Source organism: Cydia fagiglandana, chromosome 15 (genome assembly GCF_963556715.1).
Source record: "Cydia fagiglandana chromosome 15, ilCydFagi1.1, whole genome shotgun sequence".
In the NCBI taxonomy this organism is placed as follows: Eukaryota; Metazoa; Arthropoda; class Insecta; order Lepidoptera; family Tortricidae; genus Cydia; species Cydia fagiglandana.
Genome location: NC_085946.1, coordinates 9,711,306 through 9,727,473, shown reverse-complemented (window position 1 = coordinate 9,727,473; position 16,168 = coordinate 9,711,306). Strand labels below are relative to the sequence as shown.

The 16,168-nt window shown below is 40.7% G+C and overlaps 1 protein-coding gene across 1 annotated transcript; it reads right to left on the bottom strand.

The window, feature by feature from the left end:
• Positions 1-52: 52 nt before the first annotated feature.
• Positions 53-8,815, bottom strand: LOC134671338 (uncharacterized). Its single transcript, XM_063529164.1, has 4 exons — positions 8,595-8,815; positions 3,991-4,161; positions 3,022-3,163; positions 53-1,127 (listed from the first exon to the last, which is right to left on the bottom strand). The coding sequence occupies exons 1-4, from the start codon at positions 8,679-8,681 to the stop codon at positions 946-948; spliced, it is 582 nt and encodes a 193-aa protein (XP_063385234.1). The 5' UTR covers positions 8,682-8,815; the 3' UTR covers positions 53-945.
• Between the last annotated feature and the right edge of the window lie 7,353 nt (positions 8,816-16,168).

Here is a 16,168-nt window from a genome sequence, read left to right as displayed (position 1 = left end):
ATAAACAAAGAACTTAGAAGAGGGTACTAAACATATAAAAAAAAAGAATAGGTAATTTTTCTCATTTTATTGTCGTGTAAGTCTCTCGGTTATTATAATCTTCTTTTTAATAGAAAATACATCTCCATCACAATAAATAGTAAATAAAGTACTACATATTAGTGACATCCTAGCGTTTCCGAATAATTATTGAGAATTCTACATAATAAAAGAAAATATATAGAATTTAATAACAATTAAAAGTCGCCTTGTAGTAAGTAACAAGCCTCGTATTTTTTAATTAATTTACATATCAAGCAAAACATGCTATGATATAAAATAAATAGTTTACCATACTATGTAGAGCATTTTGACAGAAATAATCGTAAAAAAATATTTAAAAATTATTATTAACTCTTTGGTTTAAACTTACATCTTAAAATGTCATTTGAAGCTTTACAATATTTACAACAATATTTACCTATGCCTATTTATAATAGGTATAATAATTTTCATGATTTTGACATTTTTAGTGCACATTGTTTAATGCTAAATTAATGCGCTTGTACTTATATTATTGAATAGAATAGAATGACATGACAAATACAAAATCGTAAAATCTAATGTTGAGGTTTTATTTAGCTAAAATGGCAGAAAATCTCGCTGCCGCTGTGCTTTAATTTACGTCAAAAATGGCTTAATTAGAAGAAAAAAAGCAAACAAACACTCAACCGAAAGTTATTATATTACTTTTGGTAAAATTAGAATATTCAAAGGTTTCCAAATGTTACTAAAGAGTTGTTTATAACATTCGGAGGCCTTAAAAATAAATACTTACTTATACAGAAGACACAATAATGTTTTCATTTCACCTTGTTATCCCATTCATTTTGACAGTTAACACTGTAATAATCAACACTCACATAAACACAGCCAAGTTCTTACATTCTATTTTGTGACCCCAGATTAAACATCAGTCGGATTATTCGGAACGACGGTGTTGGCATCATAAATGCCGTTGCTGGCATTGTTGAACTTTCGCTCTCCAGTGACTATCTGGTGAAGCTGATTCTCGAAGACATGGTCTCCGTCTACCATCAGCTTTTTGATCAGACTCCGAACTAAGATGATGAGGTATAACTGGAGACCTGGAACAATTATTCGAAGTCAGATATTGGAGTTCAACCTATCTGTAAGATGAAGGATATTTTGTTTCGAGGCCGATAAGCTTGTGCTATTGTAGTGTTGTGAGATCTGATCAGAGGGTCTACAGCGGAAACCGAAAATCGAAATTTAGTTATCTACCTCTCTATCACTCGAATATGCATGAGTGTTAGGTAAGTAAGGTAACGAAAATTATATATCCGATTTTGGGGGTATTAGGCCCTCAGAAAGGGGATTGAAGTGAGAATTGACTAAGGTTGTTGCGATTTTGGAGAAATTGACGCTGTATTTTCACCAGCACCGATATTTGGGGTTGTATATGAAACAAATACAAAATATTGACAGCATAGATTGATATAACCTTTTGAACACTATTCCGCTTACGGTTTTTTATCAGAGATGACCTCAACTCTAGTGGCCGCACAATGTCGTGTCATGCGGCTATTTATTGCTACATATCACTCGCAAAGTGGGCGTCCAGGACTTAGGTACATTTATAATGTAAAATTCTGTACTTACTAAAATAATTATTTATTTTACATCATATAACTACATTATGATGCTTATTTTTACTTGTCACAAACATTAATGAAGTCGAAATAAAAATATCTCATTTAATTAATTATTAAGAAAAACAAACCACTACCTACCTAATCTCATCATTACATTACGTATAAGTATTTTTTGAATGAAAATTGTATTTTTTACGAGATCCATCTAAAAACTACAATTGAAATTGTTCGGATATTTATTATTGTACATACTGCAAGGGAAAGCTTATTACATATTTTGAATCACAACTCACACAAGCCTGCGAACGTCAGCGAGATGGTCTCGATGGCCAGCCGCATCCACATCTCTGACGCGTCCAGCAACTGGGTCAGCACCGACGCCACCGTCACGATGTCAAACAGGTGCCTTATAACTGATAACTCACACAAGCCCGCGAACGTGAGCGAGATGGTCTCGATGGCCAGCCGCATCCACATCTCCGACGCGTCCAGCAGCTGGATCAGCACCGACGCCACCGTCGACACGATGTCGAAGTAGGTACCTTACAACTGATAACTCACACAAGCCCGCGAACGTGAGCGAGATGGTCTCGATGGCCAGCCGCATCCACATCTCCGACGCGTCCAGCAACTGGATCAGCACCGACGCCACAGTCACGATGTCGAAGTAGGTACCTTATATAACTGATAACTCACACAAGCCCACGAACGTGGGCGAGATGGTCTCGATAGCCAGCCGCATCCACATCTCCGACGCGTCCAGCAGCTAGATCAGCACCGACGGCACAGTCACGATGTCGAAGTAGGTACCTTATAACTGATAACTCACACAAGCCCGCGAACGTGGGCGAGATGGTCTCGATAGCCAGACGCATCCACATCTCCGACGCGTCCAGCAGCTAGATCAGCACCGACGGCACAGTCACGATGTCGAAGTAGGTACCTTATAACTGATAACTCACACAAGCCCGCGAACGTGAGCGAGATGGTCTCGATGGCCAGCCGCATCCACATCTCCGACGCGTCCAGCAGCTGGATCAGCACCGACGCCACCGTCGACACGATGTCGAAGTAGGTACCTTACAACTGATAACTCACACAAGCCCGCGAACGTGAGCGAGATGGTCTCGATGGCCAGCCGCATCCACATCTCCGACGCGTCCAGCAACTGGATCAGCACCGACGCCACAGTCACGATGTCGAAGTAGGTACCTTATATAACTGATAACTCACACAAGCCCACGAACGTGGGCGAGATGGTCTCGATAGCCAGCCGCATCCACATCTCCGACGCGTCCAGCAGCTAGATCAGCACCGACGGCACAGTCACAATGTCGAAGTAGGTACGTTATAACTGATAACTCACACAAGCCCGCGAACGTGAGCGAGATGGTCTCGATGGCCAGCCGCATCCACATCTCCGACGCGTCCAACAGCTGGATCAGCACCGATGCCACCGTCGAAACGATGGCGAAGTAGTAGAATATCTTCACGAACAGAAGCTTTTTCTGGAAAAAATACTTAACATTATTTTGACTATACAATTATTTAAAACTCATACTTATTTTCAGATTAGGTTGGATAGATAGGTACCTTGTAAAAGTTTTTTTTTGGTAATTCAGTCTTCGATATTTTTTTTAATAGCAAGACATTGAGTTGTTTGAATTAAACTACTTGTTTGAATTATGCTCTTATTAAAATATTTGAAAAAGGGCAATGGAAGGCATTAGAATAGAATTTTGCAAAATGTTTTCCCGACCTGCTTTCAACTCGAGCTATTAGGCAATCGAGTTCAATAAATAATCAATTATAAAATATTTCACGCTATTGTTATCTTGGTACGAGTAAGTAAACATACAAACATCTTAATTGTTCAAGGAAAATCATCTAAACGCTATTAGTCATACTCCGTGCTATTAGTATAGTGTAACTGTAAATAAAAAATCCGGGTAAATAGTGTAAATAAAAGTACAATGTGTCGGTCTTAAAATTAACTTAGTTATAACGGTTCGATTACGCCATCTAGTCTACATTTTGAGCTAAAATGCTGATCTGTTGGACGCAGTTGGACGAATTATAAAGGGAACTGGGTTCACGAAAACAAATGCAATTTTGATATGTGAAAAACCCTTTTTATTGGACGACTATAGCAGATTTTTAGATCGGTAATCTCTTTAAACTATATTAGAATGCATGTAGGTTCATATTATACATACCATAACCTTGGTCTTCTATTATAGCAGCGTAAAGCAACCTCTAGGTAATGGGCAAAGTTACTACTAATCCTGAATGCTGAATATTGCCATATTTCTTTATTTTTAAGACGGGATCTTACCAAATGAGTGCCATACAGCAGAATCAGGTTGAAGACGATTTCGAGGCAGTAGATGAAGAGGCATGCCTCGGCAGGGATCATTGACAACGAGCCGTGGTAGATGAGGTGTAGGTTCCCGGAGGCAGCGTTGATGTAGTAGCTGTATACTCCGAGCATGAACACCGAGAAAAACTGAAGAAAAAAAGAGGGTAAGTTTTTTTTTCTACAAAAAATGTTTTTGATACAAGTTTTTGTCGCACACAGTACTTTTATTTTAAGTCATCTTAAAGTATACCTACTTACTTACTAATCGAGGCGAATCTAACAGCCAAAATTTAACGAGGTTTGTTGTTTTATCAATCACTTATAAACTAGTGCATATAGCCACCTTCGGTCTCCATCATCCGATCAGTTAGATGTCATCATTGGTCTTTATAAGTTACTAGCTGTGCCCGCGGCTCCGCCCGCGTGGAATTCGGTTTGTGTCAGTAAGCTGCTAAATATATAAAAAATAGTAAATTACATTACGCTGTATTTTTTTATTGAAAAAATTATAACATTTATAATTTCCTGCATGATAATTTCTTAAAATAATTCTATCTTATTGTTTCATACGTTTTAGAGCGCGATTTGTAGTAGTCCGACTACGCCCGACTCTTTTAGTATGAGAAAGTCGAAGTCGCCTAGCTTTGGACCGCATTCAGCGCGCCACGTGCGTCGCGCTTAGCCCGATGCTTTGAGTATGAGGGTGCCTTCGGCTCCCAACTTTGGCAAGCGTACAGCGTGTCACGTACGTCGGGTTACGCCCGACGCTTTGAGTATGAGGGAGGCGCCCGGCTTTGGAAAGCGTTCGTCGGGCTACGCCCGACATTTTTAGTATGAGGGCGCCAAAGGCGCCCGGCTTTGGAACGCGTACAGCGTGCTACGTAGCCCGACGCTTTGAGTATGAGGGTGCCTTCGGCGCCCAACTTTGGCAAGCGTACAGCGTGTCACGTACGTTGGTCTACGCCCGACTCTTTTAGTATGAGGGCGCCGAAGACGCCCAGCTTTGAAACGTGTACGTTACGCCCGACGCTCTGAGTATGAGGGGGCCGGAGGCGTCCGTTTTTGGAATGCGTACAGCGTGTCACGTACGTCTGTCTACGCCTGACTTTTAGTATGAGGGCGCCGAAGGCGCCCGGCTTTGGTAACCATACAGCGTGTCACGTACGTCTCTTTTAGTACGACAAAGTCGAAGTCGCCTGGCTTTGGACCGCGTGCAGCGCGCCACGTTGTCGGGCTACGCCAGATTTTTTTAGTATGAGGGAGCCGAAGGCGCCCGGCTTGGTAACGCGTACAGCGCGACACGTACGTCGGGTTAAGTCCGGAGCAGTGCCGGATTAAGATATTTTGATGCCCTAAGCATTTCTAGACCATGGTTCTTTGGAACGCATACAGCGTGTCACGTACGTCGGTCTACTTCCGACGCTTTGAGTATGAGGGCGCCGAAGGCGCCCGGCTTTAGAACACGCACAGTGTGTCACGTACGTCGGTCTACGCCCGACTCTTTGAGTATGAGGGCGCCGGCTTTGGTAACCATACAGCGTGTCACGTACGTCTCTTTTAGTATGACAAAGTCGAAGTCGCCTGGCTTTGGACCGCGTGCAGCGCGCCACGTTGTCGGGCTACGCCAGATTCTTTTAGTATGAGGGCGCCGAAGGCTTTGGAACGCGTACAGTACGTACGTCGGGTTAAGTCCGAAGCAGTGCCGGATTAAGATATTTTGATGCCCTAAGCATTTCTAGACCATGGTGCCCCCTCTCCCTAGGGTCATTAAGATTACATTTTTTTTTTGGTAAATTGAGTGAAGTTCATTGCCGCATTACAGCTGAGAATGGAAATCAGTTACATAATTTTATCTCGAAAATTGACAGTGCCGCAGCAGTTATGTTGCAACAGAGTACCTAATGCTGCTGCAGTCGCCACCCGAATGTCACCTTTATGATATCTTAGGTCAGAATGTAATTGAAAACGCGAGCGAAGCGAGCGCGAAATTTTTTGGATATAAAAAAGCAATTTGATAGACGGTTGTACATTTTTACTTTTAGTATGGAAATCAGTCACATCATTTTATCACGAAAATTGACAGTGCTGCAGCAGTAACGTTGTAACAGAGTAATGCTGCTGCAGTCGCCACCCGAACGTCACCTTTATCATATTTTAGTAAGTGATTGAAAACGCGAGCGAAGCGAGCGCGAAAATTTTTCGATATAAAAACGCAATATGATAGACAGTTGTACATTTTTACTTTTAGTATGGAACTCGGTCACATCATGTTATGACGAAAATTGACAGTAACGTTGCAACAGAGTAATGCTGCTGTAGTCGCCACCCGAATGCCACCTGTATCATACCTTAGAAAGTAATTAAAAACGCGAGCGAAGCGAGCGCGAAAATTTTTCGATATAAAAAACGCAATTTTACTTTTAGTCCCAACCAGGCGCGAATCCAGCATTTCATACAAAGAAGGGATGGGACAGTTTTCTATCAGCCTAGCTTCGCATAGGGCTCGATATTTAAGGGTTTCAGCGAGGTTGTTTTCATGCATAAAAGATGCAAGAAAGCAGAGCTTGGAATTGACCAAGAGAATTGAATTGGCGAAGTGTGAGCAAGGCAGTAAGTAGGCCCAGCTGCGAAAGAGGAAAGCTTGGATCCACGCCCAAGTGTAATTAAGGCAGAAGATCAACTTTGCCGTAAGGCAGAAGGCCTCGCATAAGACCTAACGTCGAACCGCAAAAGAGTGAGAGAGAGTGAAACCCAGATAAATAAATATATACCTACATACAAACACGAACGCTGAAAACACAATACACTCTCTCTCTCTCTCTCTTTTTTGGGTAGTCGTGCAAAAGATGTCACTGTACAATGAGGGGTAATTAATTTACTGTCGTTTAATTTTGTTGTACCTATATTATTAAATCGACATAATTATTCAATTTAATTTGTTGATGTCCGTACCCCCTCATCTAAATCTAATTTGGCATAAACCTTCCTCGGTGGCTATTCATGTCAGTACGTATTAAATTCAGCGCCATCTGTTATTAGTTTACCAGGGTACTCAATAGTGGTAGCACATATTTGAAAAAAGTTTGCCCCTCCTTCCTAAGTAGCGCCATAAGATTCAGGGGCAAACTTAAATCAAGCGAGTGTTGTGGCTACCCCCCCTTTTAAGGGTTGAATTTTTATAGCCTATAACCTGGCCGGAGATTTTCTCGACAGATTAGTAAAGTTTGCGTCAAAATCCGTTCAGCCGTTTTCACGTGATGCGCGTTCAAATAAACAGACAAACAGATAAACAGATAAACAGACAAACAGACAAACAGACAAAAATTCTAAAAACTGTTGGAACGTGTTCTGTTATCGATTCTAAGTATCCCCAGTCAACTGTTTTTCAAATATCTTCCATGTACAGACTTTCTACCCTCTACAGCTTTATTATATGTATAGAAGATTGGTTGATTTCGGTGGCAGATATTTATTGCTATTCGAACCTCAGTTGGTAGAACAGCGGGCGTAGCGACTTCGACTCTCGCCCGAGGCAATGATTTTTTCAACTTTAAAACATTGTCAAACGTTTCTGCTTATAATTTTTTTTAAATACCTAAACGTATGGTTTTCACGTTTCAAATGATTGAGATGAGGAAATTACTCAAATTGTTGAAGTCAGTAACTCCTTCAAAAGATTTTTAACCTTTCGTATGCTGCTGTAAAATTTTGGCTGTTCAAAACATATCTAAAATTAATGTTAGCATGCTTGTTGAAGAACTGACCACTAATCAGTGCTAATGTATGTATACCAAAGGTTAAATGGTTTCAGTAAGATGTGGTGTGGGCCAACATCAGTTATTTATAACTATAATTAAACAGAATTTACTGTCTCTGTGTCCACAATAAATCACTAGTATCACTACCTATATTAACCACAGACTCGCTAATCTACCCAGTCGTGTTTGTAAACGAGCAAGTTCAATGCAGTTTCCGCTGATAACGTGATAAACAGACGGGATGTTGGCACTGTTCATCATAATGTCCAGTTGGACCTTGAATTATTCACTGTACTTACCAATTTTGCTCAAATTTGCTACAATACTTGTAAATTGCAAGTTCATCCGACACTTTGTTATATTTGACGAAATGGTTTGACCTCTGACTAATATTTTAGTGTTCTTTACTTGACGTTAGTTACTAGTAACACCCACATTACTTGTAGAAGCCTACATAATAATATTTCTACAACAGGATCTTTTGATCGCGATTTCGGGGTTGGACCCACTTTCACAGTACCTATAAAAATGCCTAAATACATCATCTGTGGCATTCTTTAAGTCGTTAAAAACTTTCATCCCCCTTTTCACCCCTAAAGGGTTAAATTTCGAAAAAGTTTTTCTTAGGTTCAGGCTCTAAAATCCGAGGAAAATGGTAGAGCTCCACTAAGAGAAGTAGAGCTCTAACCGAGTAGAGCCTGACCCTAAAAATAGCAAATTTCTGATGCTTATTCAGACGCTTACCAATGGCTTAAGAATAGTTTACATACCTACCTATATGATATGATATAAAAATATTAACAATACATAAAAGGTACTCACAAAATTGAGGTATCCAAACGTCAACACCCCCCTCCTCAGTGGCATGCAGAAGCAGCACCGGCCCAACTCAGGGAAGTCACAATACATCGTGTAAGTATACAGAGTATACTAAGTATAAATATACAGATCACAGAACGGTCCGAACGCGACGTGCGGATGGAGGCGACTGTCAATGGGCACTTATCTAATGTGCTCGGACGCTGGCTGCAGATTGCACACTTCCGTAGACACCAGCCTTTATATATCTAAAGTAGAGACGAATAAAAATAATGATAGGATGCAAAACACACGGTTTATTGATTTGAAAATATCTTGAAACCTAATCATCGTATCTGACAATTTTTATTACCACATCTGTAAAATCCTGTAACGTGTCATATTAAATAAATTAAATTTTCATCAAATTATATTGAAAATTAACTTTGACGTTTCGTGCGTGAGATTCTGAGATTGTGCCTGCAACTGGGAGAAAACTGCACTTGCTATGGAAAACGGTAGTGTTTCTCAAACTTAGGTATAACCCCATCCACTTACCTCTATTAAATTACAGAAGAATTGATCTCACATCTTAATTTTCGTACGCGCTGGCATTGTTCCATTCGCCACAAAAAGGAACCACCGACAAGAGCGCCATTTTCTTGTAGCTATTAAAGTTACAGACATTTTAAATTTTTTTATTGTCCCACTGCTGGGTAAATTGATTTCACGACTCCAGTACTTCCTCAACCCAGTTGTTAAGGAGCGTGTCCAGGTCATTCCGCCATCTCCGTCTGGGCCTGCCCCACCAACGCCTTCTACTGGCATCGACATACCTATTCGGATGCATGCAGTAGGTAAATACGAGTAAGACCGCGACTCCAAAATATTTTACTTATTAGTCAATTTAATTTTTTTTGCCTCTTTTTGTGCCCCACTACTGGGGAAAGGCCTCTCTTCGAGTTCTCCATAATTCCTGATTTTGTGCTTCTTCCGGCCAGTTGTTTAGGATGGCGTCAAAGTCGTCGCGGCATCTTCGTCAATTTCATTACCTACAACTTTTTTTTTACTTTTTTATAAATGCTCTAATTTAGAGGGCTTAATGTGGCGCCATCTATCACAATGATAAGGAACACCGTTTCGTACGAAGATTAACAGTCTCTATTAAGATACTGGTCCCTGCTAAAGCTTTATCTCATGAACACAATGGTGATAAACTTATGAACGCGACCCAAACTGATCTCTATTAGTTAATTCATACATTTTACTTTAAGTTACACATTACTGAGTTATCAGGGACTGCTTTCTGGGCGGGGAATATCAGTTGTATTTGTGTAAACATGTTTTGTTTATCCCATTTGCGAAATTATCGTAGTTGGAAACGACAACGAAACGGATTTTTATGTAAATAACGATGTTATCTCGTGAGCGACTTTGTCCAATGTGTCATAGCGTTTAACCCCAACCAGGTACCCATATTTTACTGGTGACAGTAGGTGACGTAGCTATAACCTAAAAACGTTTCTACTTACGTTGGCGGAGTTTTTGAAGAGTATTTTGAAGGTACCTATACTTTTATTTGACTTTATCAACCCTAATGGCCTAATGGCCCATCAGTGCTCAACGTGCTAATGCCCAAAGTTGTCACCCTCTGACCTAAATCCTGAAATTGTATTTTGTCTATGAACGGAAACGCAGGTTAAAGAAAAACACAGATAACAAAAATGTATAAGTATGTATATCCTTATATTTTATACTTATGGTAATTTTTGGGTACTATCTTTATATGTACATTAAACGTTATCCTAATCCTAAACTAACTTTTGACATTATTTATTTTACACCGAAAATCACCAATACAGAATAATCTACAGTCTTATTGAACTCCTCCAATTGGGATACTAAAAACCCGCCCAATATTAAAACAAACTTAACTAATAGCTACAGCACGCTGCTGGGCTATAACCGCGAAAATCGAAGTTCGCAATTTGCGGGGATTTTTCTCTGTCACTCTAATTACGCCTTCGTTGGAGTAAAAGAGAAAGATCCCCGCAATTTGCGAATTTCGGTTTTCGCGGTAGCTGCTCTGATTCGAGGTAAGATTGCGGCAATATTAATGTCACAAAACATAATACAGCTGGCTGAAACTAGTGGCTTCCGGTGTGATTGACTCTTCTTGAAAATTAGCCGAACTGTACAATTATACATTATATACAATATTTATAGCAGCCTAAGTACGAGTAGATCGTAGTCGTAGCACGATCCTTAAGGCTCATTTAGACTGCGCGCGAACTCGCATGCGATTTTAGCTACATTGTGGACTGTTGGTTACGTGCAATTCAACCGACCGATCAAAACCAGCAATGTAATGAAACTCGCATGCGAGTTCTCGCATCGTCTAAATGAGCCCTTATTTCAATGGAATACTCGTACCTATTAATGTTTTACTGCAGAATGGAGAACAAGGTGCCTAGCCGAAATGCCAATCGTTTGCGCTAAGACAACATAACGCTTTCTGTCTCTCTATCGCACTTAATATGTAAGAATAATATGTATGTATGTAATATGTAAGAGTGATAAGAAATCGTTAAGTTGTCGTAACTCGTAGCGCAAACGATTGGCATCTTGGCTAGGCCCTCGCCTGAGGAGCTTTTAGCACACCTTGCAGCCCTCCTAATAACCAATAACTTATTTGACGTCACTTTAAAATACATCATTTAATAATTTTTTAAAAGGTCGGCAACGCGCATGCAATACCTCTGGAGAGTCTGGAGTTGCAGGTGTCCAGGGTGACTGCTTACCATCAGGCGGGCCGTATGCTTGTTTGCCACCAATGTGGTATTAAAAAAACTAGTATTGCGCCCTAGGCCCATAATAGTATTCCGCCCTAAATAGGCCACGCGCAGCCCGCCGCTCCAGGCCATGGCCCTAGCGTTAATGTGACGTCACACGACATGAGCCAGCTGCATGGTGTCCCAGCAGACCTCGTCGTCAGGCTCGCGAGGCCGCGGGCCTCGTTCTTTCTCCTCCATCGCCAGGTACGAGCTCCGCACTATCAGAAGCGAGTACACGTTAGTTGCTGAAACAAACAATAACACTGGTTTATTTTAAATATACTCGGAAGTAGCAATGTACAAATTGCAGAAATTGCAGAAATGTTCTCGGAAATTTCAGAGAAATTACATGAAAGAAACTTAGAAAGTTCTCTGTGAGAATGTTCATATGAGAACTTTAACGTTTTGTGTAATGTATAATATTACACGCCACATAACAGTAAAGCGGGCAGGCAAAATATTTAAAACGGCATGTGTCTACGTCGGTCTTGACACGATTAGATTGTTTATTAAATTTAAGTTCCAGAGAATATTCTTCATAGAAGCTTCGCAACTTAAGAAACTTCTCCTCGGTGCATTGCTACTCGGAAGTATAGGTACTGTTATTTTGTTTAAGCCGACATAGAAACTCGGAACTCGTCAGATGATTTAAGTACAAAGTAATTAACACCGTAAACAATTGGACCTAAATAATATATCGCCTAGAGCTCAATCCATTACAGTGCCGTAAATAGGCGTGGGCGTAGTGGGCCCTCGCCCACAGCCCACAGTGGTTCGGGTTGTAAGGCCCGCGCGGAATTAATTGTTTTTAAGAATAGGTGGGATGTGGGATTATAAAACATGTGTAAGCCTCACAAACGTCCCTATACTTCAGCGAATACGTTGACCTCCGGGAGGTGCTGGACCATGTCATTAAGACGAAACAGGAGCTGAGCGCGAAGTCAATTTGATTTCATTGAGATTTCAAGTGTCGGCGCGTTGTCAATGTGGCGAGTACGCGCCACGCTGCGCGCTAACAGCGGCGACACGGCGCTACAGCCTGGGCTATAACCGCGAAAATCGAAATTCGCAAATTGCGGGCATTTTTCTCTGTCAGTCTTATTACGCCTTCATTGGAGTAAAAGGGAAAGATCCCCGCAATTTGCGAATTTCGGTTTTCGCGGTAGCCCCTCTGCCCCGAGCCGTCCCGAGCGCTCCGAGCCGGCACCGCCAGCCTTACCCGCTCTCACACCGCCGAACCACTAACGGATGGATCAACGTCTTTCTCCTGAACTCGAGCGTAAATGAAGAAGAAGAAAGTAATATATGCATTTTAGACCCAAAACCAAGATATTTATTTATTTATCACCCTCATTAAGATGTTAACCTCATTAAGGTGATTCCTTCAATTAAGTACGTTCATTAGTTATATCGTCATTTTAAAATGTTTGCAGGTAAGGCCCCGGCAGTTGAAATCAATTAAGTAATTATCTCAGATACTTAAGGTATCATTTGTGCTATTTTTTGATGGGGCGTTCGATTGCGCTTGGAAGTAATACCTACTCTTTTGAATAATGAAAATTGGCAAAATAATGACTATGTTGTTTTCGCCCAAGCCATACTCAAATTAAACCACAAAGTCACTAATATTATATAACATATAAATAGTTTAGTATAATTATGCTCCTGTAACTAAAATAAATATTTTGTATACTTTAGCGCTGGTCAGAAATATAGTTTTTTGACGGAACATTTAATTTACTATAATAAATAATACACCAAAATGAAAATCTTTTTTTTTCACTATAGAGCTACACAAGTATTCTACTTTTAGATTTAAGACATACGAATGACTAAAGGAAGACTCACGTTAGACCTGGCCGTGTCCGGGCCGGAGCTGCCGGCACATCGTTTTCTATGGAAAAAGTCACGTGATCGTCTGTCATGTCATAGAAAAGCAAGCGCCGGAAGCTCTGGCCCGGACACGGCCCGGTCTAACGTGAGCCATCCTTAAAGCTGACCTGTTAAATTTGGACTTTATTCCGCTCTTGAACCAATGTGCGGCCTCGCGCCGCAAAAGGAGCCTCACGCGAAGCACCTTCGGGAATAATGAAAGGAAAGGGCCTCGCAGATGCGGCGTCGCCCACGGCTAAATTATTTCACGCTACGCCACTGATCTATTACCACATTAAACTCACCTAAAAACAGTCGCCAGCATTCGGAACGATCACATAATAAGGCATCTGACAATCCCACTTCTCACAAATCCACTCTTCAAAGTATGGCAACACCCACAGCTCCCCCAGCACACCTGGTTTCGTCGGACAATTCTCATGGCGAACCTCCACGCACACACAGTCGTCGAGAAGATGGTATTTCTCTTCCAACTTTCTTAAATATTCGAGGAGATGTTTAATGAGACCGCTTCTAATAGTTGTGGGAAAGTTTGATTGGAGTCCAAGTATTGCTTCCGTGGTCTTCTGGAGTATAAGCAGATGCCTGGGAACTCCTGCCCCTACTAATGTCTTAATAATTTTAGTAGCGGCTAAGTATTGCAAGGACTGCATTATAGAGTTAGAAGACGTTAGAGGGACCCCGGTTTGATTAGGAGGTATGATGGCTACTTCAAGTACTATTTCAAAAGACGAGGCTCATAATCCATAACAGTTAAAAAAACTATTTCTTTTCTTGAGCTATACCTACTACATACAATCTCTACTTTTAGAATATTTTGTTTTCCGGAATGGCAAAAACCGACAGAACTGCACTCGAAAGATTCTAAACACAAACTAATTTGGAAACTATAGCTAATGTACATCCATTTATAAACGATTAGGTGCGTTTGATAAAAATAGTTACATTTCGTTAGTGGGGGTAAGGGCAGTGTGGAATGGGCATAGGGAACCAAACTCGTCCATCACTCTATGACTGTAGTGTAGGTACAGTCATCAGCAATAGTATCTTACACAACTAGGGCCGCAAAAATATATGACGCGCTCTTATTGCGCTCCAAATAAGAACGTGTCACATATTTTTGCGGCCCTAGTTGTGTAAGATACTATTGCTGATGACTGTACCTACGGTCGAGGAGATTGACTATTTAGCAATTTGAGGTTCAAGTATATTTGGTTCTACACACTTATGCTAAGAGCTGTCCAATGTAAAGTGAACCTTAAACTGCTAAAGAATCATTTTCCTCGACCGTACTAACAGAAATACTTAAATGACCATCGGTAGACCTTAAGTATTTGTAATAAGGTTGGTTAACAGTATGGACGATAGTACAATACGAGTACGAGGTACGAGTATGATATGTAGGCGTGACATTCCCTGCTAGGGAAATATTTATTAGATAGATCTACAACTGATTATATTTTGTTTACATACTAATGTTTAATTAGTAATAGGGTCCCGTTTTACCCTTTGGGTACGGAACCCTAAAAAATGGTTGTAGAGTGTATTCAGGTAATTTCGTAGGTCGGATAATTCCGAAAATCAACCAAAATTTCATCATGATAGGACTCTCCCTTTATTACCCCCGGGATTATCCGACAGCTATCGACTTTCAGAATTACCCGAATACACCTTACCTACAAAACTAAGTTTTTTTCCTGTTTTGTTAGCAATTAATATATAATTGGAATATATATGTAGTTGGTTGACGTAACGGGTGACCGAAGAGCTGGCAATACCACGCACAGCGTATCAGCATTGCGATACAGCGAAGAAATGCCGCCAGCATCCTTGGTACAATGCCTCAAGGGCCTATTTTAGACTTCCTCAAGGGCCTATTTTATTTTAGACTTAAGCTACTTATTAATTTCTTTTAGTAGTACCTCTGTATATATCTTGTATGTAAATAAATGAGCTTTATATATATAATTTAGTTTTTTACCTATCCACAGCAGCACCTCTAGCACAACTGGCCGCGACAGGCGTGAGAAGTGACAGATCGGCGCGACTTGGCGGCTTGTCGCGTGTTGGCAGCACAACTCACGCGCGAGAGCCGCGACAAACTCGCGATCAGATGTCACTGTCAGAAAATGACAACGATCGCGACTTTGAACTAAAATCCGTAGCACAACTGCCTATTTTGAGACAAAATATTCTCGCGTCTTTATGTCAATCCGCGAGTCCAAGTCTACGCGACTTTATAACGCGAATCGCTCTCGCGGGTGGTTTGCTTGTACTTTTTTAACTAAACTCATGATAATTATAACTTAAAAACAACTTTCATATATTACGTAATAATATAATTTGTATAATTACTTATTGCCCTGAGGAATAAGGAAGTATGGAACAATCACTAAATGCGCTTTACGCACTCTTATATCGATTATGCACGGTGATACCTACAAGTACCACAACACACCCATCATGTTTACAACTTTAATTTCAAACAGCTAGCTTGTAGGTACTCAATTAAGTAATTAGGTACATATGTAGGATTTTTAAATTTCAATTCAGGTTCGTAAGTTTGTAAAAGTAATCCTAAGACTTCCTTACACAAAACTTTCATCAACCTAACAACGGAGCCCGCTTGCTTGTACATAAATGAAGCCGATGAGGTGGGTAGATACAAATGTTCAAAACAAACTATCCAACTTATTAAGTAAGCCATAGTCTTAGTAGTAATATTTAGGATCACGGTTAGATGTCTAATTTCAACAATCTCTTACTATTTAGGTACCGTTTGGAACCTTCCTCGACTTCAACAAAACATACCTACATGTGGCCTGTGCCCGCTGCATCGTACTGTAACAAAATGATGTAATACGTGGCTAT